The 24,311-nt window shown below is 53.6% G+C and overlaps 1 protein-coding gene across 1 annotated transcript; it reads right to left on the bottom strand.

Moving 5' to 3' along the window:
• Positions 1–2,283: 2,283 nt before the first annotated feature.
• On the bottom strand, positions 2,284–3,399 carry GPR68 (G protein-coupled receptor 68). Its single transcript, XM_065872502.1, has one exon. It carries the CDS (start codon positions 3,397–3,399, stop codon positions 2,284–2,286), a length of 1,116 nt encoding a protein of 371 aa, XP_065728574.1.
• Positions 3,400–24,311: the final 20,912 nt, after the last annotated feature.

Below are 24,311 nucleotides of genomic sequence, written 5' to 3'. Positions count from 1 at the left end.
TCTCTGAGAATGTCAATCCCTGGACTTTCCTGACTCTGTTGGGTATTCCATGGGCCTTCTAGAGGCCCCTGGTGTCAGAAGACCCTCCCTCCCCATAAGAACTGCAGCACACTCCAGCTGTGGCTGGTTACTTTGCTTTATTTGCAGACTCAAGTTTGCTACATAAATCCATTGCATGGTCCAACACATGTATACTTGGCATAAAAGAGAGGACAATACAAAAATACAACTCTTGATAGTAAATGGAACTGCCCTCAGCTCACGCCAGTTTATCCCAATGGGAATGTCCATGTTTAAGATCAAAACAGGAGGAAGTTTGGAATGAGGAAGCATGGAGGTCTCAACCAGTGTCATTGCCCTTGTAATCCTGGTCTGGGACTGGGTGGCCTTTTTTTTTGCTACCTGCAGACCTGGTCAGTTCCTCCTCCGTGAAGGGGAAGAGGACCTCCCCAGCTTATGGAAGGCCATCCAGAAGGAGCTAGAGCAAGCCCTGGAACCCCACTTCCTTAGGGCACACCCACCCTGGGCTATCAGTCTTTGGACACCTCTGATGGGAGGGTTTAGAAACTCAGGGTGAATCTACTTCTGGGAGAGGGGAGGGGAGACATGAAGAGAGATTGAAAAAAATATTCTCCCTGGCAGCCCTTTAACAGATTCCAGAAATCTTCTACTGATGCCAGCTTCTATCTTCCCATCCCTGGTCCCTCCCCGGGCTTGAGCCCACCTAGCCTCTTAGCTGTGAGAGCTCAAATCTCAGGTCTTTGGGGGAAGTCAGAACTGTCTCCAGCCCACCGACCAGGAAATCTGAAGGGCTAGCATTTCTAAAAAGGTAGGCAGGTCCCTGGAGGAGCAGGAAGCTCCTCTGGTCCTTGGTATATCCCCCAGGCAGAGGCTTAATATGCTTGGTCAGGAAGTTGCAGGAGCCCCGTCACCAGCCTTCCAGGACAGAACAAGAGACAGTGGTCAGTACCCTGGTCTGCATGTGGCCCGTGGGCCCACTGTCACTCTCCAGGTGGGTGGGGTGGGACATCTGGCAGAGGAGCAGTGCTGAAGGACCAAGGAGACAAGGCGAGCCCAAGGTCCCCTCCTCTTCTTGTCACAGGGGCTATTTAAACCACAGTGGAGCTTCACCCCGGGGCTTTGGGCTGAGAGATAACAGAGCATGCATCTCCGTGTTGTTTGTTTTGTTCTAAGAACTTGGGGAGAATGTCATGCTCCTCTCTGAGACTGCTGGGCACTCCAGTCTGTGTGGCAGGGGACACTGCCAGCAGTCACATGACCCTAGCCTCAGTGGCTTGGGGCAGAGCTGTCATGGAGACCCTGGCATTTTAACCGTGGACACACACACACACACACACACACACACACACACACACACACACACACAAAGTCGCAGGCTTCCGGGTCTGGTGCTTCAAGGTAGATAGAAACAAAAGATGAATTGAGGCGAATCTGTGTAGGGAACTCAGCTGGACATACTGCTTTAGGCCTCTGTCCTGGCCCTTGAACTTCAATGCTGACTTTAAAGGACCACAGACATCGCCCTATGGAGCCCCAGGGAGCCCTAGGATTTGTTTTCCATCAGCCCTGGGGCTTGAGGAATCTGTTCAACCCTCCTCGCCTGTGAAACTGTGACTTGGCTGTATCTGGTGCCTCTCCTCCACCTGTTACTCCCCCACTGTCTCCCACAAACACACACTCCCAGTGCCCCAAACCCCTCCCTACGTTCCTTCTCCCCATCCAGCCTCTGGGCCCACTCACCTTCCTTCCCACCCCTTCGTGGAGTGAGGCTCAAGTATGAATGATGACAGTACACTTTCGTGTGTCACCTCCCCCGATCACACCAGTGCATTTGGACTGGTGTCATCTGTGACAACAGCATTGGAAGGCCCTGGCAGGTGTGCCCCCAGGTACCCACTCTCATCTCCCAGGCCCCTCTCTCCATGTCCTCACACCCTGCGTCCCCCACCCAAGCTTCTCTTTGAAAACCTCCTGGACGTGAGCAGGTCTTCCTCCCGCCAGCCGCCCAGCTGGCAGCAGACGACCCCCATGCACTGTCGGAGCTTATCCCCACACTCAACAAGCAGCCCCGTCGGACTCGGCAGCCACAGCAGGTTCCCTGGACCCAGAGAGGTTGTGCTGCGGCCCAGACCCAGGGCCCCGTGGCCCAGGTCCATCGTCCCCTCCAGCAGCAAGAGGCACCTGCCTCGGCCAAGTGGACAGCAGCTGTCGAGCAAGCTCAGGCCTTGCTTCGCCCCGCGCGTGGGTGATGGGGCGACACAGCTAGGCCAGTCCGCCCGCTGGGGACCCTCCCGCTCCGGGTGGGTGAGAGGCCTGTAAGGCCGGGTGGAGCTTCGTCAGCACGTTGGGCTCCTCACTCTTCCCTGGGGCCTCGGGGGTACCCAACGGGTAGGCCTCCCGGGCCCGGCCACTGCTGGCGCAGGTGAGGAAGGCCAGGCAGGCCCCACGGAGGCGGGCCAGGTCCCTGTGCGTGGTCTCGCTGACGAAGCAGTAGAGCACGGGGTCGGCCACGCAGTTGAAGCTGGTGAGGAGCAGGGAGAAGTGGTAGGCGTTGAAGATGCCCTTGGCGAAGTGGCAGCTGGACTCCCAGAGGCTGCGCACAAGCAGCAGCGTGTGGTAGGGCAGGAAGCAGGCCAGGAAGATGACCACGGTGCTGAGCACCAGCCGCTGGATCTGGTCCTTGCGGCTCTTCTGGGTGCCATGGCTGCGGCGCACGGCCCGCAGGATGCCCCGGTACGAGGCCAGGAGCAGGCAGATGGGGAAGAGGAAGCCCACCAGGAAGCGGTAGTAGTTGATGCTGCACTGCCGGGGCTCGAGCGGGTAGTGCTCGAAGCAGACGCGGTGCCGGTCCCCGTCCTCCACCACCTCTTCGTGCATGAGAAAGTAGATGCTGGTCAGCAGCTCTTTGGCCCAGATGAGCACGCTGACTCCCACGGCAGCCTTCAGGGTGCGGAACTGATGGAAGCGGAAGGGATGGGCCACGGCCAGGTAGCGGTCGATGGAGATGCAGCAGAGGAAGCCCACGCTGATGTAGATGTTCTCGTACAGGAGGATGCCGCACAGCTGGCAGGACAGGTCGCCGTGGGACCAGTTGTCGTGCTGTAGCACGTACTGCAGCCAGAAGGGGAGCGAGCAAATGTAGAAGAGGTCGGCCACTGTCAGGTTGCACAGGTACACGCCCAGCTCGTTCCGGGCCTTGATCTGCAGGTAGCCGAAGTAGAGGGACAGGCAGTTGGCTGGGAAGCCCACCACCAGCACCGTGACATAGACCACCGGCGCCAGCGTCTGGTGGATGGTGTGGTCGATGGCACAGCTCAGCGAGCCGTTGTCTCCGGTGATGTTCCCCATCTTTGGGCCTGGAGGGGCCTCACCCCTCATGGGCTCAGGAATGCACCAGTCTCTCTAGCGCCACCTTGTTTCTAGGATGTGGTTCAAGCTGTAGTAAAGGCCGGGCCTCACTGGTGACGGGGAAGGCCCTGAAAGTCAAAGGTGTTAAGGCTTAGGATAAGAGGAGCCAACATTTATACAGCACCTACTGTACGTCAGGCACTCTTCTAAACGCCTCACGTAATTTAGAAGGTGATCCAGCCAACCAACTCCAACTCAACTGAAATGTGACTTATGTCTCCCCACCCCCCTTCCCTGGCTTCCTGTCCCTTATTTACTTTCCTGGTCCCTCGGTGCAACAAAGCAAGGCCTGGAGCTGGCTCCAGGGAAGCTCCAAGGGAAGCTCAAGGTGAAGAACAATTCCAGCCCACATAACAGTGAGGGCCCTGGCCACTCTCTTATTTACCACCATTCGCATTTTTCCTACTTGCTCACAGGGATGTACCAGGTCAGTAAGGCCACAGCCCCTCCTCGGGGCCTCTCCATACAGCACAATAGAGGCCCAGCCTGGTCCACATCCTGCTGTGCTCTGGCAAGAAAAAAGGCTAAGCTTCCCGCAGGGCACTGCTACCTCACCTCCGTGGAATTGGGAACCTAGCACAGGGGGCCAGGCACCGACAGACATGAGCACCAGGCTAGGGTCAGCTGCTCACAGGCTGTGCAAGTCGTTTACACTCTCTTAGACTCAGTTTCCTCATCCATAAAACAGGGATATGGGAATTCCCTGGCAGTCCAGTGGTTAGGACTCGGCGCTTTCACTGCTGGGGCCTGGGTTCAATAGCTGGTTGGGGAACGAAGATCCTGCAAGCCGTGCCACGAGGGCAATAAGTAAATAAATAAATAAATAAAATGAGGATGAAAACACCTGCCCTCAGGGTCAGTATCAGGGCCACATAAAATATGTCAAAATGCATGTCATTGTTTTTCCAAAGGCAATGAGGCAGAATAAAAGATGGTAGGGTTTTTTTTGTTTTTTTTGGGGGGGGGGGTACGTGGACCTCTCACTCTTGTGGCCTCTCCCATTGCAGAGCACAGGCTCCGGACACGCAGGCTCAGTGGCCATGGCTCACGGGGCCCAGCCGCTCCGCGGCATGTGGGATCTTCCCGGACCAGGGCACGAACCCGTGTCCCCTGCATCAGCAGGCAGACTCTCAACCACTGCGCCACCAGCGAAGCCCAAAGATGGTAGGTAGTCTTACTCTCATTAGTGAAAAGTTCACATTGTTGAGAATTTAACAAAGAAAATGCTATTGTTATATATACAAATACATTTGAACAAGACAGAATAAAAATTTTTTGTTGTAGGCCTACTTTATAAATTAATATATCAGAATGAAAGGACTGAGCTGCTCTATTGATTTAACACTTCTGGCTCCGATGAAAAATCTCACTGTGTCTAAATTAACTTTTTTGTTGTTGTTTGTAATCATCCTTCCAAGGATACTTTTTTGACATTTTTTTTTCCCTAACCACCTGCCCCCATGAAATTTGAATAACCCAGATGTATTTCATATCTGCTCATGTATCATGGGCTTTTGGAGGATGACAAACCACTATAATATCTAAGATTTTTTTTCACCCCACCTAAGAACCAATTTTCACCCCTCCTTGAGAATGCATCGTCTATCTGGCTGCAAGTTCCAAATGAACGGGGTCTGCATTAAGTTGTTTTGTGGTATTAGCAGATCAATCTTGCCCTTTGCTGTCTCTTCACCATAGTCAAGCCGGGACTCACAGACCAGATGGGAAACCCCTTCCACAACCAACAACGTCTCATCACCTGCTGTCCAGGGTCCCTCCCTCTGCAGCCTCCCTCCTGCTAGCTCCTGACTGGCCCTGTAGGCATCAGAGCCCGGGCTCAACCTGGAAGTTGGCAGAGCCTTCTGGGAAGGGGCCCAGAGATATTCCAGCCCAGCAGTTCCAGTCCTGGGGTTCATGAGGTATAAACTTGAGGACTTCCCCCGAAATCACAGGCTCAAACTTGTAAATATGAAAGTATGTGCATTTTTCCTGGAAAAGGGTCCTGTGGCTTTCATAAGAGTCTCTAAAATGGGCGAGAGATGGGTCTGGCCCAAAGCTGTCCCCTCTCACCTGGACTCCCTGTGGCTCTCTCCGTGGCCAAGCCTCCCCCCACCCCAGTGCTCCCAGTCACGCCCCTGACCATTATCCCCCAGGCAGCCACAGCAATCTTTCCAAAATACAAACTGGATCCTCCTCTTCCTCGTTTAAAACCCACTGAGACGGTTTCACAGTGAGTTATCACACCCACGGTAAAACTCCCAGACTCTTACAAGACCCAGCATGATCCGGCCCCAGCTCCCCCTACCTTGTCTGCTGCCACCACACTCCAGCCTCACTGGCCAGCTTTCTGGGCCTCGTCATCTGGCCTCGCTCCAGTCTCTCCTGGAGTGCTGCCCCCTGCCCTCTCCCCACCTCCACCTCCACCTCAGGGCTGTTCCATTGCCACCAGGTCTCAGCTTAAACACCACCCCCTTGAGAGGCTCGCCCTGACCACCCCACTAAAGCAGCCCCTCCCCCATCACCATCACCATCACACCTTCCTGTTTCATGGCTCCGCAGAGCTCCCATCAGGGTCTGAGATTTTTCTTGTTTATTTACTTGTCTGCTTGCTGATGATCTGTCTCCTCCACGAGGATGTAAATTCCAAGAGGACCCTGTGCACCTTGAACAGTGCCTGGCACACCACAGGCACTCCTGAGTACTTCTAGAATGAATAAGTGAATGCCACTTCCCCATTTTACAGATGAGGAAACTGAGGTTTGAAAGGGGAAGTGACGTGCCCAAAGCCAGTCTAAGGAAGGAAGCATGGGCATTAGAATCCAGGTCTCCTTTTTCCAAGTCCCACCTCCCTGCCACGTCTAGTCCCCACCTGAGCCTCCCCGCACCCTCTCAGTCCCTGGAAGACGAGGACTCCCAGGAGGGCTCACCTCCCCATCCTCTCCAGGATACAGGCCCGGATTTTTTTCTTTTTTGGGGGCGGGGTACGCGGGCCTCTCACCGCTGCGGCCTCTCCCGTTGCGGGGCACAGGCTCCGGACGCGCAGGCTCAGCGGCCATGGCTCACGGGCCCAGCTGCTCCGCGGCACGTGGGATCTTCTCGGACGGGGGCACGAACCCGTGTCCCCTGCATCGGCAGGCGGACTCTCAACCACTGCGCCACCAGGGAAGCCCTACAGGCCCGGATGTCAGTGTTGGTGGTGGAGGGAGGTGCTTCTTGTTGCTGTTTTCAATTGTGGTTTGATACACACAACATAACATTTACCACGTTAACCACGTTGAAGCACGCAGCTCAGTGGCATTAAGCACGTTCACGCTGCTGTACCGCCATCAGCACCATCCACCTCCAGACCTTTTTCAGCTTCCCCCGCTGAAAATCTGTACTCATTAAACACTAACTCCCCATCCCTCCTCCCCCGAGCCCTTGGCAGCCGCCAGTCTACTTTGTGTCTCTATGAATTTGACTGCTCTAGGCACCTCATATAAGTGGAGTCGCACGGAATTTATCTTTTTGTGGCTGGCTTATTTCACTTAGCATAACGTCCTCAAGGTTCATCCACGTAGTAGCATAGATCAGAATTCCTTCCTTTTTAAGGCCCAATAATATTCCATTATATGTATAGACCGCAGTTTTGTTTTTCCATTTATTTGTCAGTGGACATTTGGGTTGTTTCTACCCTCTGGCTATCGTGAATAATGTTGCTGTGAACATGGGTATACTACTTGAGTCCCTGCTTTCAGTTCTTTTGGGTATATACCCAGAAGTAGAACTGCTGGATCATATGGCAGCTCTATTTTTAATTTTTTGAGGAACTGCATTCTGTTTTCCACAGCAGGCTGCACCATTTTACATTCCCACCAACAGTGCACAAGGGTGTTTTCTTGTTTTTGCTTTTTGTGTTTTTGTTTATACGTTTTGATGGTGAGAGGAAGGGGCGAAGGGGCAACTGAGGCCTGTGACCCCTAAACCCTGCACAGCCCCGCGAGTCAAAATTTGGCCCCATTCGTCCTCCTCTTGCCAGCCCTCCTGTCCCTGGATCCCAGGCCCACACCTGAGTGGTCCCCCAGGGACACCCACCCAGGACGTCCGTGTCTCTGAATTTACCTCGGGTTCTCCACAGTCCACATAAAATCTACCCACAGGAAGATAAAAATTCATTCAACACAGGCTCCCAGGCACCAACAAAATCTGGCAAAGGAAACCAAAGTGAAACACGTCTTGTCAGGTCTTAGGAATTTGTTGAGAGTCACCTGGCCGAAGCCTATCGTTTGCTAGGGCTGAGTGTACGCATGTGTAGGCGGGCTGGTGTGACTGTTTGCGGGTTCCTCTTTCCCAGGCCGAGGATAAACGAATTCCCGCGAGCAAAGTCAGAAATACTCAAGTCTGCAGGGCAAAGAAGAAACACATACGACGTTTAGATGAAAACACCTCCTCCACACACACGGCATCGCCCCTGTGATTTCAATGCCGTCAACACTCTGATGACTCCCAGACGTCCTCCCCACCCCCAGGTGGAAGGCTGACAGAACCAGCTTCCTTCTGCGGCACAGGGCATGCTCTGTGAGGCCCAGCCTGCTTTCATCTTCTCCACTAGTCTGTTCTTGGAGGTGGCCTCTCCTCCTGCCCAGTCACTCACGTTGGATGGCTGGCCTTCAGCTTTCTCCCTCATCTTTGTCCACAGCATCCACTTGATTACTCAGTTCTACCATTTTCAACTCCTAAATACTTCCCACATCCGTCTCCTCCTCTTTAGCTCCCTCCCCAGTGCCCCAGATTGGCTTGGTCAAGACTTCCTCCCCAGAATCAGCGCACGGCCTCCTATGGGATTCCCTGTCTCCGCCTCACCACCCTCAAAGCCATCCTCTAAAACAAAAACCTAACCTAATCACTCCTGCTTCAAACCCTTCAATGGCTCTCCGATCATCCATCCATCTGTCCATCCATCCATCCACTCATTGACTTATTCGTTGTTACAGCAAATACTTATCGAGTGTCTATTATTATATGGAAGGCACTGTACTAGACGCTGGCCCCTGGCATAATTCAAGTTGCTTTTAGTCTCATGGGAGACAGGAGAAGAAAAGAGAGGGTTAGCTCCCAGGGAGAGTACAGGACATTAAGGGGGTTCATAGGAGGTGAACTAACCCAGCTAGAAAAGCCTTCCTGAGGGGCACTTTGCTCGAAGACCAGAAGAAGCGGGAAGGGCAGCCAGGGAAGAGGGAAGTTTCTGCCTGTGGAAATAGAGCATGCAACAGGCCAAATGCCAGAGAGAGAGAGAACAGGCACCTGTGTGGTGGAGCTGAAAGTAGCTTGGCACAAACAGCTAGGTGTGAGGAGGGCGTGGCCAGAGAGGGGACAACACACAGCTGTAGAAACTGCCAACTAATTAGAAGGAGCTGGGGACAATCAGGGACAAATCTGAGATGTTCTTCAGCGCTTGGTCCTCATAATCTCCCTCAAATTATCTGTTAGATGGATGGATGTGTGAAGAGGTAGGTGGGTAGATGAGTGGATGGATGGATGGGTAGGTGGATGAATAAGATGAATAAGTGGAAGGATGAGGGGGTAGGTGGATAGATGGATGAGTGAACAGGTGGATAGATGGACGAATGGGTGGGTGGATGGGTCAATGGGTAGATAGATGGATGAAAAGATGGATGGATGGGTGGGGGGTTTTGAGGTTGGGTGCTGGGACAATGGAAATATTATTAATAGAAACAGAAAAGTGGGAGGGAGGAATCACTGTGGCCTCCTCTCCAGCCACCTGGCATCTGTTTAAGCTGCCTGAGCTGGTCACAGAGGGCCCTGCTTTTTCACCCGGGCCTCATCACAACCAGCTCTCCCTTCATCCACTCCCTGAGGACAGGCACCCCTCCATGGAAACTACATCTTGCCAGGAATGTCCCTTCTCTACCTGCTGTCCACAGAAAGCTTGCTCCCCCAAATCAAAGGCATAGTGGGTGCAAAGTGTTCTATAAATGGAAAAACGTAGATGGGATGGAAGGACCAAGCCATACCAAGTGAGAGCCCTCCACATGCCAGGAACGTTTTTGCACATTCATTCTCTCTCTCAACACTAGTCTCACCAGCACCCATTTTACAGATGAAGAAACTGAGGCTGCTCAAGATTCTGAAACCAAGTGAGGCCCTGCAGGGTTCCCAGGCATGGAGGCCTTTTTTTTGTCCCCTGTTTCTTGTAGGCAAGACTCCAGCCTCCATGACCTTCCCTGAGTTCCAAAGGGCAGATTGGAACAGTTGCTAATCAAGGAAGAAGCAGCCAAGAAACCACCTGAGACAAAATTAAAAGGACCAGAGGGGCCTCCCTGGTGGCGCAGTGGTTGAGAGTCCGCCTGCCGATGCAGGGGATACGGGTTCGTGCCCCGGTCCGGGAAGATCCCACATGCCGTGGAGCGGCTGGGCCCGTGAGCCATGGCCGCTGAGCCTGCGCGTCCGGAGCCTGTGCTTCACAACGGGAGAGGCCACAACAGCGAGAGGCCCGCGTACCGCGCAAAAAAAAAAAAAAAAAAAAAAAAGGGACCAGAGAAGCTCCTCAAGACTAGGAGACCAATCACCTGAGACAAGATTAAAGCAGTGCAGGCCCTAAGCACACCCTAATCTTGTCGGAGATCGCACCCTTGAACCATTGCTATAAAACCCTTCATCAGATCCTCTGGGATTGGAACACATAGTTTTTCGAGGTGGGACCCTCCCCCCTGCCCAGGGTCCCCCTTTGCCTGGCAAATCAATAAAGCTATCCTTTTCTACTTCACCCAAAACTCTGTCTCCAAGATGCGATTCGGCTCTGGTGTGCGGAGAAGCTGAGCTTTCGGCAACAATTCCACAGCTACGACGTAGGCCAGGTTTTGAACTCAGACTGGTCCACGCTTTCCTTCACACCGCGCTATCTTTCTGTTCATCACAGTTGTTACAGAGTGACCACCCTCACCTCCAGGCTTTGCCAGGCTGCAGCCCATACATATGCCACCACGAGGCCACCAGGCTTGGGCCTGGGCCAGCCCCCTGCACCTGGCCGGTCAACCATTTCCTCACCACCCATGGAGGAAAACCTACTGTGTGCCTGGGGCTGGGACCCCCAAGGTGGAGGGGATTGGGGCAAAGAATCAAAACACAGAGCTGCTGCATCTACCTCATTTTATCATCCAGCTAAGAAACCGGGAGACTACACAGCAAGCAGCACAGCACTAAGAGCGAGACTGTTAGACAAACGCCCGTCAGCACAGAGGCCTCCGAGGACCTGAACGTCCAAGAGCGGTTAAGCTCCCCAAAGGCATGAAGGGCCTCTGACTCAAACTGGGAGCCGCCTGCACATTCCAAACCAGAAGGCAGAGGTGGCCAGTGCCGTTCAGCTGCCACATAAACAGTGGTTTAATCTGTCGCCCGTCTCTTCCCGGTCGTGGCACACTGGCACGCACACAGTTAGTCCCTGGCCGGGCGGCCCTGCTCAGGGGAACCCCCAGCACGCCGAGCTGGGGAGCTTCCTCAGCGTGTTTAAACACGCTTTAAACAGGGCTGTTTCATTTCCTAAAAGTACCCTTTTCAGAGGCTGTTGATGTTTCCCTCTGGGGTGGCAGTAGAATCAGGCTGCATTTTCCCCTTAGTCCCCAGCTTTCCCCTACATAGCCTCAATCCGGCAACAGCAAGGACACAACCTCATTTCTAAAGCCCTCATAACGGTCTCAGAGTTCAAGCCCATCTGGGCTCACAAAGTTGCTGTGAGTCGATGGGGCTGACACTGTGAACCCATTTCATAGAATCTGAAGCCCAGAGAGGCTAACCTAGTTGCTCAAGTTCATACAGTAAGTGGGGGTGGATCTGAATCCAGAACCCAGGCTTCTAGGCACCAACTCGCTGCCTTTGAGCTCTTTTGACCACAGACCACAGTGAGGAATGCACTTGTCATTGTAACCAGCACAAAGAGACCTCACACACACAGACACACATAGACCCAGAGCAGTACTTACCCTACCACTTGTCATGCACTCTGATCATCCCACTCTATTTTGTTTTCCTTAAGGGCGTGAGCTGCTAAATTGATTTCCGGAGCCGCTCATGGGTCATGATCCTGTTTAGAAACAGCTGGACTGACCCCCGCCTGCTCAGGGTCCGGACCCCAGGAAGGGGACTGTGGTTGCCGCCAGGTGAGGGAGCAGCAGCCTCAGGGGATCTGGGTCCTCTCTGCCCGACCGGCAAAGCTCTGCCCTCAAACCTCAAAGAGCCGGCTTCGTCCCAGTGCTCGCTGGCTCGCAGAGGCCCGGGGAGGAGACTGAACGCCCCTGGCCAAGCCCTGGCGGACCCCGCCCCGGGTAACCCTGCAGCCAGGACCCAAGCTCCCCCTCCTGCGGTCTCCTGCCGGCCACTCCTCCCAGCTCAGACTAGAAAATCCCAGCTGGAGGCTGCCCATTCCTGAGCTGTGGCAGAATCATGTGAACTCAGATCTGGCGTCAGGCTGGGTGGCTGTGAGGAACACTTGCCAGCCAGAGGATGAGGGCGGCAGGACAGCTCCCTCCAGGCACCCCGGGCCTGCCTTCCCGCGCACCCCAGACCTTGCGGAAAATGCTAAAGCCTGAATTAGGGGCAGGGACCCCAGGGACTTGGGGGATGCAGGAGGAGCAGGGTACCCTGATTCTTCCTATCCAACCACCTGTGAGCACCTACAAGACACCAGGAGATACAGGATGTTGAACTCCCTGAGCCAGGGATCCTGACTTGAGCCAGACAGGCTGACACTCAGATAACTAGAAAGTACCATGGACACAAGAGCAATGGCACATCAGCAGGGGCAGGGGAAGCTGTTTCCACTCCCACCCCCGGGCAGTCACCCTTCAGCCGCTAGCAGCCAACATCTGGGTCAGTGGGTCACGACTACATTAGCAAATACCTGGGGAGCTTATAAAAAATAACACCATTGCCCAGGCTACACCCCAGATGAATTAAATCACACTCTCTGGAGACAAGGTGCCAGCGCCAGTGTTTTTAAAAGCTCTCTGGGCGATTCCAGAGGGCGGCCAGGAGGAGAAGCACTGATGTGGAGGCGGGTGGATCCTGCTGTGCAGACCAACAGAGCTACGGCATCAGAGGAATTCTCTGGGTCGTGAGTAAGGCGAGCGTCAGCGTCTTTAAACAGCGCGGCCCAGAGCGGGGAGCCAGCACGGGGCTCTGGCCTCATGGGGTCTTCTGGCTCTCAGGACTCTTTCCTAAACTCCCTCAGCACGGCAGGGCCGACGGGACCCCCGGAGGTTACCTAGCTCAGCCTCATTTTACAGATGGGGAAACTCAGGCCCAAAGGGGCAAAGGCTCTAGATAGGGTCTTACAGCTAAATGATAGAGCTGTGATTCTCCAAATCGGCTGCGGCGCTATTTCGGCTTAACCTCCTCCCTCCAAGGTGTCCCCTTGGAAGCTGACTGTAGGAACGTTGCTAGAGCCAGGAAGCCAACGTCCACCACGAGTGGGGGTCACTGAGGATGTGCATTACCCCTATTTTGTTGGGTGATCTGTGGTTTCATCTCCTCCAGAGAGTGAATCACTACAGTCCTGATGGGGGGCTGTTTTGGTAGGGGGCCCAGGAAAAATCCCCCTCTGCAGGGCCTGGGCCTTCAAGCAAATGCTCCTCTGTCAGCCGCACCAGAAGCCTCTGCCTTGTTACAATGCAGTGGTGCCTGTAGACATAGAGGCTATTTTCTCTTTTTTCTTTTTTTTGGCTGTGCAGCGTGGCATGCGGGAACTTAGTTCCCCAACCAGGAATCGAACCCGTGCCCCCTGCAGCGGAAGAGCGGAGTCTTAACCACTGAACCGCCAGGGAAGCCCCAGAAGCTGTTTCCGAGTGTAGAAGTCTGTGGGCTCTCCCTGATGCCATATGAAAGGACAGGAGTTGTGCAGGGAGGAGTGCAGGATCGGTTCAGTGGTGAATGCCTGGCTACCCCCAGGACACACCGACCAAAGAGCACACCCCTGGTTCTCTGTACAGGGCGGCCCAGCCTAACAGGACTCGCACACACAGGCTGTCTACACCATCAGCATCTATACCTGTGGGAACCTCTGATGGCACTGTGTCCCCCCCTTTCCCCAGGCCCAGGGACCCCCTCCACCTCCCTTCCTATTTGGCCTTTGGAACTGCTGATGGAGAGATGAAGCTGACATTGAATCGGCTAGCCCAGGTCCTCTGTGAAATGCCCACTCAGGAAGAGAAAAGAACACCCTTACTGTGTTCTACTTTGGTGCTAAGGTTTTTTTCTTTAATCTAAAACAGGAAGGAAGGACTAGAAACTAGGATGAACTAGGATGGTGGTGGCGGTGCTGGTGATGACCCCACTCCCTCGGGCTAGAAGGTCCTGCCCCACCATCTGAGTCTCCCTAGACAGGGTGAAGGATGGGCAGGCCAACTTGGTAGGACGTTTGTTATGGTGTCCTACTGTATTCCCCATGGGTACTCTACTGATTTGGGGCTAGTTGGGGTAAAGGCCTTGGGGGCTCCCAAAGGGCTCTGACAAATACAAGAAATGCCCATCACGAGCCGTCTGCTGTTTGACTGCAGGGACCTTCGCTGACTTGCGCATTGGACGCTGGCCTTGGCCTTCCCAGGCCTTACACATCAGCACACACCTCCGTCAGAGGAGCCGATGCAAGGCGCGCATTGTTGCAAGTTCCAAAGTGGCCAGGTGTGAATTAGGATGGCTTTAAAAACCCAGAGGAGGACCAGCAGAGAACCTCCCAAAGTACCTGGCACTGCTGCCCTCCCAAGTGGCGTCAGAGAAGAGGTGGGAGCAACTTGGGATCAGGGAGCAAAGTCATTGCCATTTTGGGAGCACGTGCTAAGCGCCTTCCAAATGTTTCCTGTTTTAACCCCCACCTCAACCCTATTTTGTAGGCAAGGCAACGAGACTCAGAGGGCGCCAGCATCTTGCCTGGGGTCACACAGCGGGGAAACTGCAGAGCTGTTTGACTCCAAAGACAGGGCTCTTGACTAGTTTCCTGTTGCTGCTGAAACAAATTACCACAGCATTTAGCAGCGTAAGACAACACACATTTCTTATCTTACAGTCTGGCCGCCAAAAGTGGGTCTCGCTGGGCTAAAATCAAAGTGTCAGCAGGCTTCCATTTCTTCTGGAGGGTATGGGGGGAAATCCATTTCCCTGCCTTTTCCGGTTTCTAGACGTTTCTGTCATTCCTTGGCTTGTGGCCCCCTTCCGTCTTCAAAGCCAGCAGTGGCAGACTGAGTCCATCTCACATTGTACCACTCTGACCTCTGCTTGCATCTTCCCATCTTGGCAGCCAGCGCGATCAAACACAAAGGCCTCACCACTCAGAAGTCTCGAGCTGGCCAGGGAGCTGGGACCAGGACTCTTCATACAGACTGAAGGTGGCCCGTGACATCCGAATGACAAATGGCACTGGACTAGGGCACAGGGGTGGGTGCTTACACGCTGTGAGCTACCTCAACGTACAAGGCACTGTGCTTCCACAAGCTGTCTTGATGGTGCCTCACAGCAATCCTGCAGGAAAATTATTATTATCCCAGCTTTACCACCGAAGAGACCAAGGGTCACCAGGCTAGCAAGTGGCAGCGCTGGGATTCAAGTCAAGTTCTGAATTAACTGTATTTTAATAATTCTCAATGCAGTGCACGGAAATTTGTATGATGGTGTGTCGATGCCCATCTTCCCCTCCGGACAGTAAGCTCCACGAGGAAGAAGGAGCTGGGTCTATTTTGTTCTCTGTTGGAGAGAAGGTGGTTTGGCCCAAAATGCACAACAAAAACGTGTTGAACATTTGAATGAAGAAATGAATCTGAACTCCATTGCTTTCTGCAGCCCGCCTGGAAGGCCCGTGTGGCTGAAATTGAAGTTAGGAGCTAACAGACTGGGGGAGGCTGTCAGGATATGGGATGAGGCAACAGGAAGAGGGTTGACTCTGAGGGCACGTGGGTGGGTGGCCACATGTGAAAATGCATTACAGCAGAAGCCTGACAGACTTTGGTATCTCTCTGGAGACTCTGTGGTCTGTCTGAGAAGGTCTGAGCTGTCTGGGGCATCCTTCCTGCTCTGAGGCCAGGGCACCAACCACAGGCCCCAAGGTTGCCAAGGCAACCCCCCTCCCCACCTGCCACCCCCACCAGCCTCCTGCCTCCAGCCCCAGAGTGCTCCAACCTATCAATTAATAACCGAATAATGTCTGACAGCAATCACTCCAAACACCCGGGCAGCAACCCTCTTGAGAAACAGACTTCCCCAGTGAGTAAGAGCTATAGAGATGCTCATTACACTCAGCCTGGGCCACCTGCTAAAATCTAGTTTTCTGAATTCAAATTACTCTCTCTGGCTTCTCCCTCTTGTTTGAAAGGCATGGGGTTGGCAGAGCTGATGACTGAAGCCTCAGAGGTTCCAAGAAAACAGACACTAGAGGAGCTGCCATGTTGCACGCCTGCTCCCTCAGCCCAGAATCAGACCCAGAGAAACTGATCCTGACCAAACAAGCTCTGCGATAAGGCCCTAGTCATGGATATTTGTATCTCTGCTGGTCTTCTCCTAGGAGAAAACCTATGTCCCCTGCCAAGATTAATTAATTTGTTACCATGGCACCCAGAGAAAAAAAAAAAAAAAAAAGGAAAAGGAAAAGCTTTCGAGTTGTAGTGGATTCAAGATGGTTGGAAATTGTTTGCTCACCTTCTCATGGAGAGGTGGGGTATAAGTCCCCTCCCCTTGAACCTAGGTGGCCTCTGTGACTACCTGACCAATAAAATAAAGTGGAAGCCACACTGTATCAGCTTCTGAGTCCAGGTCTAAAGACACTGGCAGCTCTTACTTCCTGTCTCTTGGGATAGTTGCTCTTGAAACCTAGGTGCCATGCTGTGAGGAAGCCCAAGTAGCCTCAGAGAGGCCCACATTGAGAGGAACCTAGACCCTGGGCGACAGCCCCAGCTGCCAGCCAGGGTCAACTGGATTACCACACGAGTGTGTGATTTTGGAGAAAGACCCCCCAGCCCCAGCTGGGTCATCTCAGCTAATGCTGCAAGTAGAGATAAGCTATCCCCACAGAGCCCTGACCACATTGCAGATTCATGAGCAAAAGGGCTGAGCTATTTTAAGCTACTATCTTTTGAAGTGGTTTGTGATGTAACAGAAGATAACTGGAACAAAAGGTTTTTTGGGTTTTTTTCCTCCAAAATCACATGAGGGCTTATCACACTGTGTGAGATGAGTGTAATAGTCTCCATTTTTCCCATGCGATACTAAGGGTCAGAGAGGTAAGGCATCTTGTTTGAGAGCAGCCAGATAGGAAAGATGAAACTCTGTTTTTCACTCTTTGTTTGCTGTTAGACCAGTCTTCTTTCCCTACAGTGTGTCCTGTACCCAGAAGGGCGCAACATAATAGTAATAACAAGAATACTCAGAACTAATATTTAGGGGACACTGCAAGGCTTTTAGGGCAAGATCTTTACCTGCATGATCTCATGCTCTAGGAGGTATACTCTATTATCATGCCCATTTCACAGATGGTGATACTGAGGCTTAAAAGAGGGTATGTGACTTGCCCAAGGTAATAGCTCTAGGTGTTAGAGTCCAGATTTGAACCCAAGCCATCTGGTTCTGGAACTAGGCTCTCGAGTACAGATACTCTAATCTATATAGTCTAAAGCAACCACATTGCTCCAGCCGTGCTTCCTCTGTTAGGCTCAGGAATTCTTTTCCCTCATTCCTTCTTTTGGAAGCTTATGTGTGTTGGTGGGCATGGGGGTTGAAGCCAAACCTAACCATATCATCTCAGCTTTGCAGAGTTTCAGACCATTCCCACATCTCTTTTGTCCCACAAGCCCTCTGTGAAGTGGCGTGGCCAGTATTAATCTCCATTTAACAGAGGCCCAGCCACAGCAAGTGACCTGCCCAAAGCCACACAGCCTCTGGCTCCAAATCAGCGCTTTCTCCTCTGCCCACCGCTAAAGCCCAAAGAGCCTTCCCCGCGGTTGTCTGTTCTCCAGCTCCAGGATTACCTGGGCCCGCTTGATTGCAGGTGGGCGGGGGCAGGGTGGGGGGGCTGCCAACCAGCCACCCCACCCGCGCTCCTCTGTCCAGTCACGGAAGCTTTCCCCTCCCTCGGTGGCAGGGGGTCTTATTCTGGCCCCTGTAATCCCGCCGTGTGCCTAATGAGCTGCCCTTCGTGTGAGAGGGACCGGGCAGATTTGGGGCAAGGAAAGCCTGGCCCACACGGCATCTCTGGATCACCTGTGCCTTCGAGCTCTAGGAGGAGAAGAGTTAGCTGTCTGACTTTTTTTGGGGGGGCGGGGAAGGGAAGTAATTACCAGGTGGCCACGGTGCCAGCCAAGTGGGTGGTTGCTAAACCCGGCGGCAACCGCAGGCGGAGACATCCCGCCCGGCCGCCTCGCCGCTGCCGCGCCTGCCCGCCGCCGTCACGCACCTGCTGGGCCCGCTCCCGGCGCCCGCCCCGCCCGCACCTGGGGCCGGGTGCCCGCACCGTCGCCGCGTGCTGGCGGGGCCGCGCGGGGGAAGGCGCGGAGCTGGATGCTGGGGACCAGGGCCGGCCGCTGCCCGCACCACGGTGGCGAGAGGAAGAAGACTGGCCCTGGGCATGGGGGGCGGGGGCACGTACCTGCGCGGCGAGAGGCCGGGGCGCCGGCCGCAGTCACCCCGCGCGTCGCCCGCGTCCCTCCTACGGCCGGCGCGCGGCCAGCGGGGTGGGCACCGCGTCCTCGGGCTGCCGGCCAGGGTGGTCTGCGGACGCTGGCGGCCCGCTTCCCGGCCAGACTCCCCTCCTCCTCTTCGGAACACGGAGCCACAATGTGTCCCGATTCCCGACCCCTCCCCCCATTCCTCCCGTCCCCCTCGGGCACACCCAGCCCTGCCCATCAGCGCCCTGCCTTTCGCTGTGACCACAGTCCACAGGCTAGGCGCCGGCCAGGAAGAGCCGCTGAAAGTGGCGCAGACCCGGCTTGGAGGTCCAGCTCTCCTGGGTCCCGGCGACAGGATCCGGAGCTGCCAGTGTGGGCTCACTCTGGGCATGGCTGCAAAAGGACCAGGGTCCTTCTCCAGCCACATCAGAACCTCTAGGTAAGGAGAGTCCATGAAGCGACCTTTCGGTACCGTTCACCTCTGTGTCCCCAGCACCAGCACATCAGTAGCCACTCAGCAGATGCAGTGTCCTGTTGCTGTCAGGGCCTCTCTCCGCCTCTCCCCGTTGCTGGACCTCGGTGCCGAGCCCGGGGGTGGGGGGAGGGGGCGATGGGCAGTGAGGTGGGTCTGCACTTAGGTTTGCTGTCTCCTGGATCCCTGCTGGGGTGCCTCCCAAGACTTGAGTGGGCCTGCAGCAGAGGTGGCCAGGGACAGCATAGGGGACCTCCTAACGGTTTTGCTGAGAATGCAAGGAGGCTTTAGGGCCCTCTGCCCCACAAGCTCACAGACAAAATCACTAACGATAGTCACAGCTCTGAGTGTCTGAGTACGTACTGTGTGCCAAGCACTGTTCTGAGCACTTAAACGCATGAACTCATTTGATCCTCAGCATACTATTATTATCCCCATTTTACACATGGGGGAATGAGGCACAGAGAAGTCAAGTAACCTGCCCAAGGTCACACAGGTAATAAGTAGAGGCCATGAGATTCAAACCCAAGCAGGTGAGTCCAGAGCCCTCATAACCACCTGCATCCTATCCCAAGCCACCCTTTGCTCTACACTCAGCATCTTCTTTCACACCTGCACACCTGAGCTCCTGTGTCCGTCTCCACTCAGAAGGCCTCCTGCCCCCACCTCCGGAACTCTCGCCGCGGTTTTAAGACGTGAACGTCACCTCCCCTAACAAGGCTTCTTGGTCGTCCCAGGCAGTTCGTGCTGAGCCCCCTCCCTGGTCCCTTAGCTCCCTTCCCAGCATTCTCTGCACTGCCCACTGGGGTCACTGGCCCACAGCTACCCCTCTACAGGGCCCTCATTCCGGGTCCAGTGCCGGGCTCAGAGCCAGGCGCCCTATTCCTGTTTGCGAAGTGAGTGTCTGGGACTGGGTGCTGCAGGAGTCTGCAGAAGCTTGTGTGGCTGGTTGTCAGGACAGACGTCGGGGGTTAGGGCTAGAGGGCGGCTGGAGTGCAGGTAGGAAGGTAAAGAGGCAGATTGATGGCTCACCTTCTGCTGACTCTTCTGGGCACCTCAAAGCTCCACACTTTGTGATGGGGCTGCTAGGTGAGTCTCTGGAAGGACATGGACAGTGGGCAGGTGGGCAGAAGATACCCTGGAAGGAGAGGCCGAGGGAGCAGGGGGAGGCAGGGCATTTTGCTTTTCCTGCTGGGCACACGCCCAGCAACCTCCCAGCGGGCTCTTCTCACAGGCCGCAACAGCCTCTTCTGCTGGTCCTCATTTTGAAATTCCTCCTTGCAAAATCTTCATAAGTGGAGTTTTCTGGATTAACTATATTCATGCCATAAAAATGCACAGATACTTTTTTTTTTTCGATACGTGGGCCTTTCACTGTCGTGGCCTCTTCCGTTGCGGAGCACAGGCTCCGGACACGCAGGCTCAGCGGCCATGGCTCACGGGCCCGGCCGCTCCGCGGCATGTGGGATCTTCCCGGACCGGGGCACGAACCCGTGTCCCCTGCATCGGCAGGCGGACTCTCAACCGCTGCACCACCAGGGAAGCCCAAAAGATACTTTTTAAAGATTGCCATACTGAAAGTAGTTGTTAAGAGTTTGGCTTGGACCAAATCCAGAGTGCCTGAATTCCGGAGTTTGAATTTCACCTCTGCTACCTGACAGTAGGGTGACCTTGGACAAATCCCTTAACTTCTCTGTGCCAGGTTCTTTGTGTGTGAAATGGGGACATGGAAATATAGCTAGTGGGAAGCAGCCGCATAGCACAGGGAGATCAGCTCGGTGCTTTGCGTCCACCTAGAGGGGTGGGATAGGGAGGGTGGGAGGGAGATGCAAGAGGGAGGAGATATGGGGATATATGTATAACTGATTCACTTTGTTATACAGCAGAAACTAACACACCATTGTAAAGCAATTATACTCCAATAAAGACGTTAAAACAAAACAAAGAGGTTGAGATGATTGCATGAGTTAAATCAAGTATAGCTCAACACCCAGCACTTATTAGGGTTCAGCCGATGTTAGCTGTTATTATTGTACACTCCAAATACCCTTTTACATATAGCTCTTATCTTTTGAACGTTTACTGCAGTTTTATTCTCTGCATTTTGCAGATCAGGAAACTGAGGTTCAGTGAATTGCCTAAGGCTACTCAGTGCTGAGTGTCTGAGCCAGGACTTGAATGGAGTCCCACCCGCGAAGCTGCTTCCTGCAGCAATTACCTTCTGCCTCATCCTATCCCTCCCGGAAAGAAGCGGGCTGTAAGAAGCGGGCTGTTAAAGTCCGTCACCAGTTGCTAGATCCAGGATTCGGACTCTCAGGGGGTACAGTGCCTGCCGTGTAGAAAGTTTATTACCAAGTGAATCCTGCCAGGGATGCCATATTGCACGGTTCCAAGGGTGGGCCTGTACACGTTGTAACCTATCAGGTGGTGGCCTCTGGAGTTGGGGCCGTGTGGCAGTACTTGGTGTTCCTCTCTCCCTGCCTCTCTTTTTCTAGCCCTCAGACTCTGTTTACAGATGTCCAAACATATCTAGAACCTTCCACAGTCTAAACAGTCTTCAATTAAAACAAACTCTATTTTGACTGACACTTCATTTTTTAGAGACGGAACAGCATGGTACCTATACCACTTACTTAAAGATCCAGAATTGGCCTGTGGAATAGAGGGTTGGCATCTCTGGCTATGTTCTTCCTAAGAAAATGCTAGATTTGGAGAAGCAAAGAGATTCATTGCACTGCCTGCAAAGTCACCTTTTGGCTAGACTTTGCTGTGCCTCTTGGCGTCAAGATGTCCAGTCCTTGGCAGGGCCAGCAGAATTTGTAACGAAATCTGGCATTGGCCATATAAACAACAAACAGCTTATTCAGTTAACGTGAAGCATGTATTGTTTTCCAGAACCTTTCGGGACCCAGAGAATGGTAAATGATGGCCCATGCTCATGGAATGCTGATTTGAAATGCTGCACTAACTGTCTTTCTCGCCCACAGAAATCCTCTCCCACATCGGGCTGGGCTCTGGAGACGTGGTCAGAATTTCTCCATACCCGGCGCAAGTGACAATTGTGTCCATTTCTTCTTTTCCAGGCTCTTGTGGGGTTTTGGTCTTGGCATTTGCATTTTACCGGTGTCAAGCCTGAGGAGGCACACAGCAGGAGCTCAGAAATGGCAGCTGATGGAAAGGATGGAAGCTTGTTGCCTGAGGCTGGAAGTGTGTGGAGGACTTTTTATTGGCCCACCCAGATCCACCCTTCACCCTTCTCCACCTACTCTACTGACAGTATCACAGGGTTCCCTTGCCCTCCGGCTTCTGTTGGGTTTGGCCAAGGGGAAGCACTCACTGGGATCAGAGGATGGCTGGGGAGTGGGGCTGGGGGTGTATTTATCCCCCAGCCGGTGTTGCTTCCAGGTGGCTGCCTCTCTTTACTGAAGTCGTCTGCTCCTGTTGGAGTCTCTCTCCTGCTCTTCTCTCCCCGCTTCCTCCTCCAGGCCTGGGGACAGTAACAGCTCCCCAGAGATGCTAGTCCCAAGGTGCTGCACCGTCCTACGTTGATCCCCTTAACCCTACACACACCCTTGAAAACCATCCCTGTGTTAACCTCTCCCCAGTCACCCCACCTGAGTGGCCTCTGCTTCCCGCAGGGACTCTGACTGATGCAGAAGTGGATGTCGCCAGATGCATCTACATGGCGAACTCACACTAATGGAAGGATGTGTGCATATTTCACAAGGCATACGGATTATCTACTTTAAAACACTGTTTTGCCGGTTCATTCTTCCAATTAGCACAGCTGGCCAGACTCACAGGAAATCTCTCCTTATCCCCCAAACGACGGAATGAGTCCCTACTTCCTCACTCGGCTCCAGTGCCAGCTCATCTCTGGCACCGCTCAGCCCCAGGCCTCCTCCGTCAGATTCCCCTGTCCTGGACTTCCTGTCACTGAGCGCTTCCTAGTTCCTCATTCAGGTGGACAATTTTCTTTTTGAGAAATACTTGCCACTGCTGAGTCAAGCAACTCCCACGATGGTTTCAGGCAACAAGGAGTTGGTTTTTCTGAAAATTATCTTTTCTGGCATCAACCACACTCCAGCAGGCTCAGGCCTGAGATGATTAATCGGACAACTGACCTAACGCCACAGTGTTTCCGCTCCCACTCAGATAATCTGTGGGCTCTCAGACAGAGTGTGACTAATGTGGACACCCAAAGGCAGGAAACTCTGAGCTCGAGTCCAGGTGAAGCACAAGCGCACCTGGAGAGCTGGGGAGCCCGTGTCGTGTTCCTGGCTAGGCTTCGGACTCCTGGAGGACTTCAGGCTGGGCTTCTCAGGCTGAGGCAGTTGGGAGATGCGGTAGCATCTGAATCTCTGGGTTCAAATCCCGTATCTGTTGTGCTTTGGTTGTTAAGAGCTCTGGCAAGTTAGCCTCTGGGAGGCTCAGTTTCTTCTTGAAAATGGGGTTAATAATGGAGATGGGTGTAAGAATGAAATATAAATCTGGCTGACACAGAAAGCAGGAGCCCAGCCTAGCAGGTGCAAAGACAGTAGGTTATGCTGGGAAGGCACAAAAGAGGGTTTGGCTGACTGAAGTCCGGTGTGCCAGGCCAGGCTGGGGTTGACCAGCCTCTTCCTTCGTTCTCTTGCTTATGGAGAATGGATCAAATAGTGGCTCTTCGCACTGGTTGTGTGACCTCAGAAAGTCACATGACCTCTCTGTGCTTCAGTTTCCTGATCTGTGAAATGGGGATAACAACAGTACCTCACAGGGCTGTTGTATTAAATGAGTTAATAAGAATAAATCTCTTACAACTATGCCTGCCTTTAGTGGGTGCTCACTAAATGGTAGGACACCCTCTTCATCCAGTGCCTGCGGAAGCCTTATGTGTGCCCCTCCGGCTCAGATTCCCTGAACTCTTCCAGACTTACTTGCCTGGAGCCCCTAAAAGGAACACTTGGAAGCTCCCTTCAGCTTCCCTGGATAAGCTTAGGTGCCTCTGATGGTGTGTGCATGGTAGGATGGTGAGAAAGGGCTGAAATGAGAGATGACTGGCAAACAATTCATAGCCTATATGGGGTCTCACCCAGAAAATCTTGGCGAAAATTCTCCCTCTGTGTTGGGCTTCAGAACTTGCCTGGCCTGCTCCCGGGCTGTTGGCTAGTGTCCTGGGGGTATAATGGTGCCAGAGAAGCCGTGTAGCCTCAAAATTAGGAGCTGTTCCTTGGAGCCAGACAGCCTGGGTTCAAACCCCAGCTCTGCCACTTGCCAAGTTATTGAACCTCTTAGGGCCTCATCTGTGAAGTGAGGCTGGTAAGAATGGCACCTACCTCACAGAATGCTGTGTAATGTGCTCCCAACAGTTCCTGGCCCAGCGTAGGGCTCGGTAAATGTCAGCTATTGTTAATATACCACCGGCCACAGTGCCCTCAGACTACCACGGGACAGCTGTAGCCAGAATAGTGGCCTCTGTCAAGGATGCCCATGTCCTAATCCTTGGAACCTGTAAATATGTTGCCTTACATGGGAAAAGGGACTTTGCAGATGTGATGAAGGATCTGGAGATGGGGAGGTTATCCTGGGCTATCCAGGTGGGCCCAATGTCATCACAAGGGTGAAAGATGGAGGCAGATGAAGGAGAGCGTCAGGATGATGTAGGGTGAGAGACACCGGCCATTGCTGGCTTTGAAGATGGAAGTTGGCCCTGAGCCAAGAAATGCAGGCAGCTTCTAGAAGGTGAAAGAGGCAATGAAATGGATTTTCTCCTACAGCCTCCACAGAGG

The sequence above is a fragment of the Phocoena phocoena genome, chromosome 2, assembly GCF_963924675.1.
Source record: "Phocoena phocoena chromosome 2, mPhoPho1.1, whole genome shotgun sequence".
NCBI lineage: Eukaryota > Metazoa > Chordata > Mammalia > Artiodactyla > Phocoenidae > Phocoena > Phocoena phocoena.
Note: the sequence above shows the minus strand (reverse complement) of the source record. Positions and strands in the feature narration are given on the sequence as shown.

What these genes read in the sequence shown, in the direction of transcription:
- GPR68 (XM_065872502.1), bottom strand. Translation starts at nt 3,399, where the DNA reads ATGAGGGGTGAGGCCCCTCCAGGCCCAAAGATGGGGAACATCACCGGA.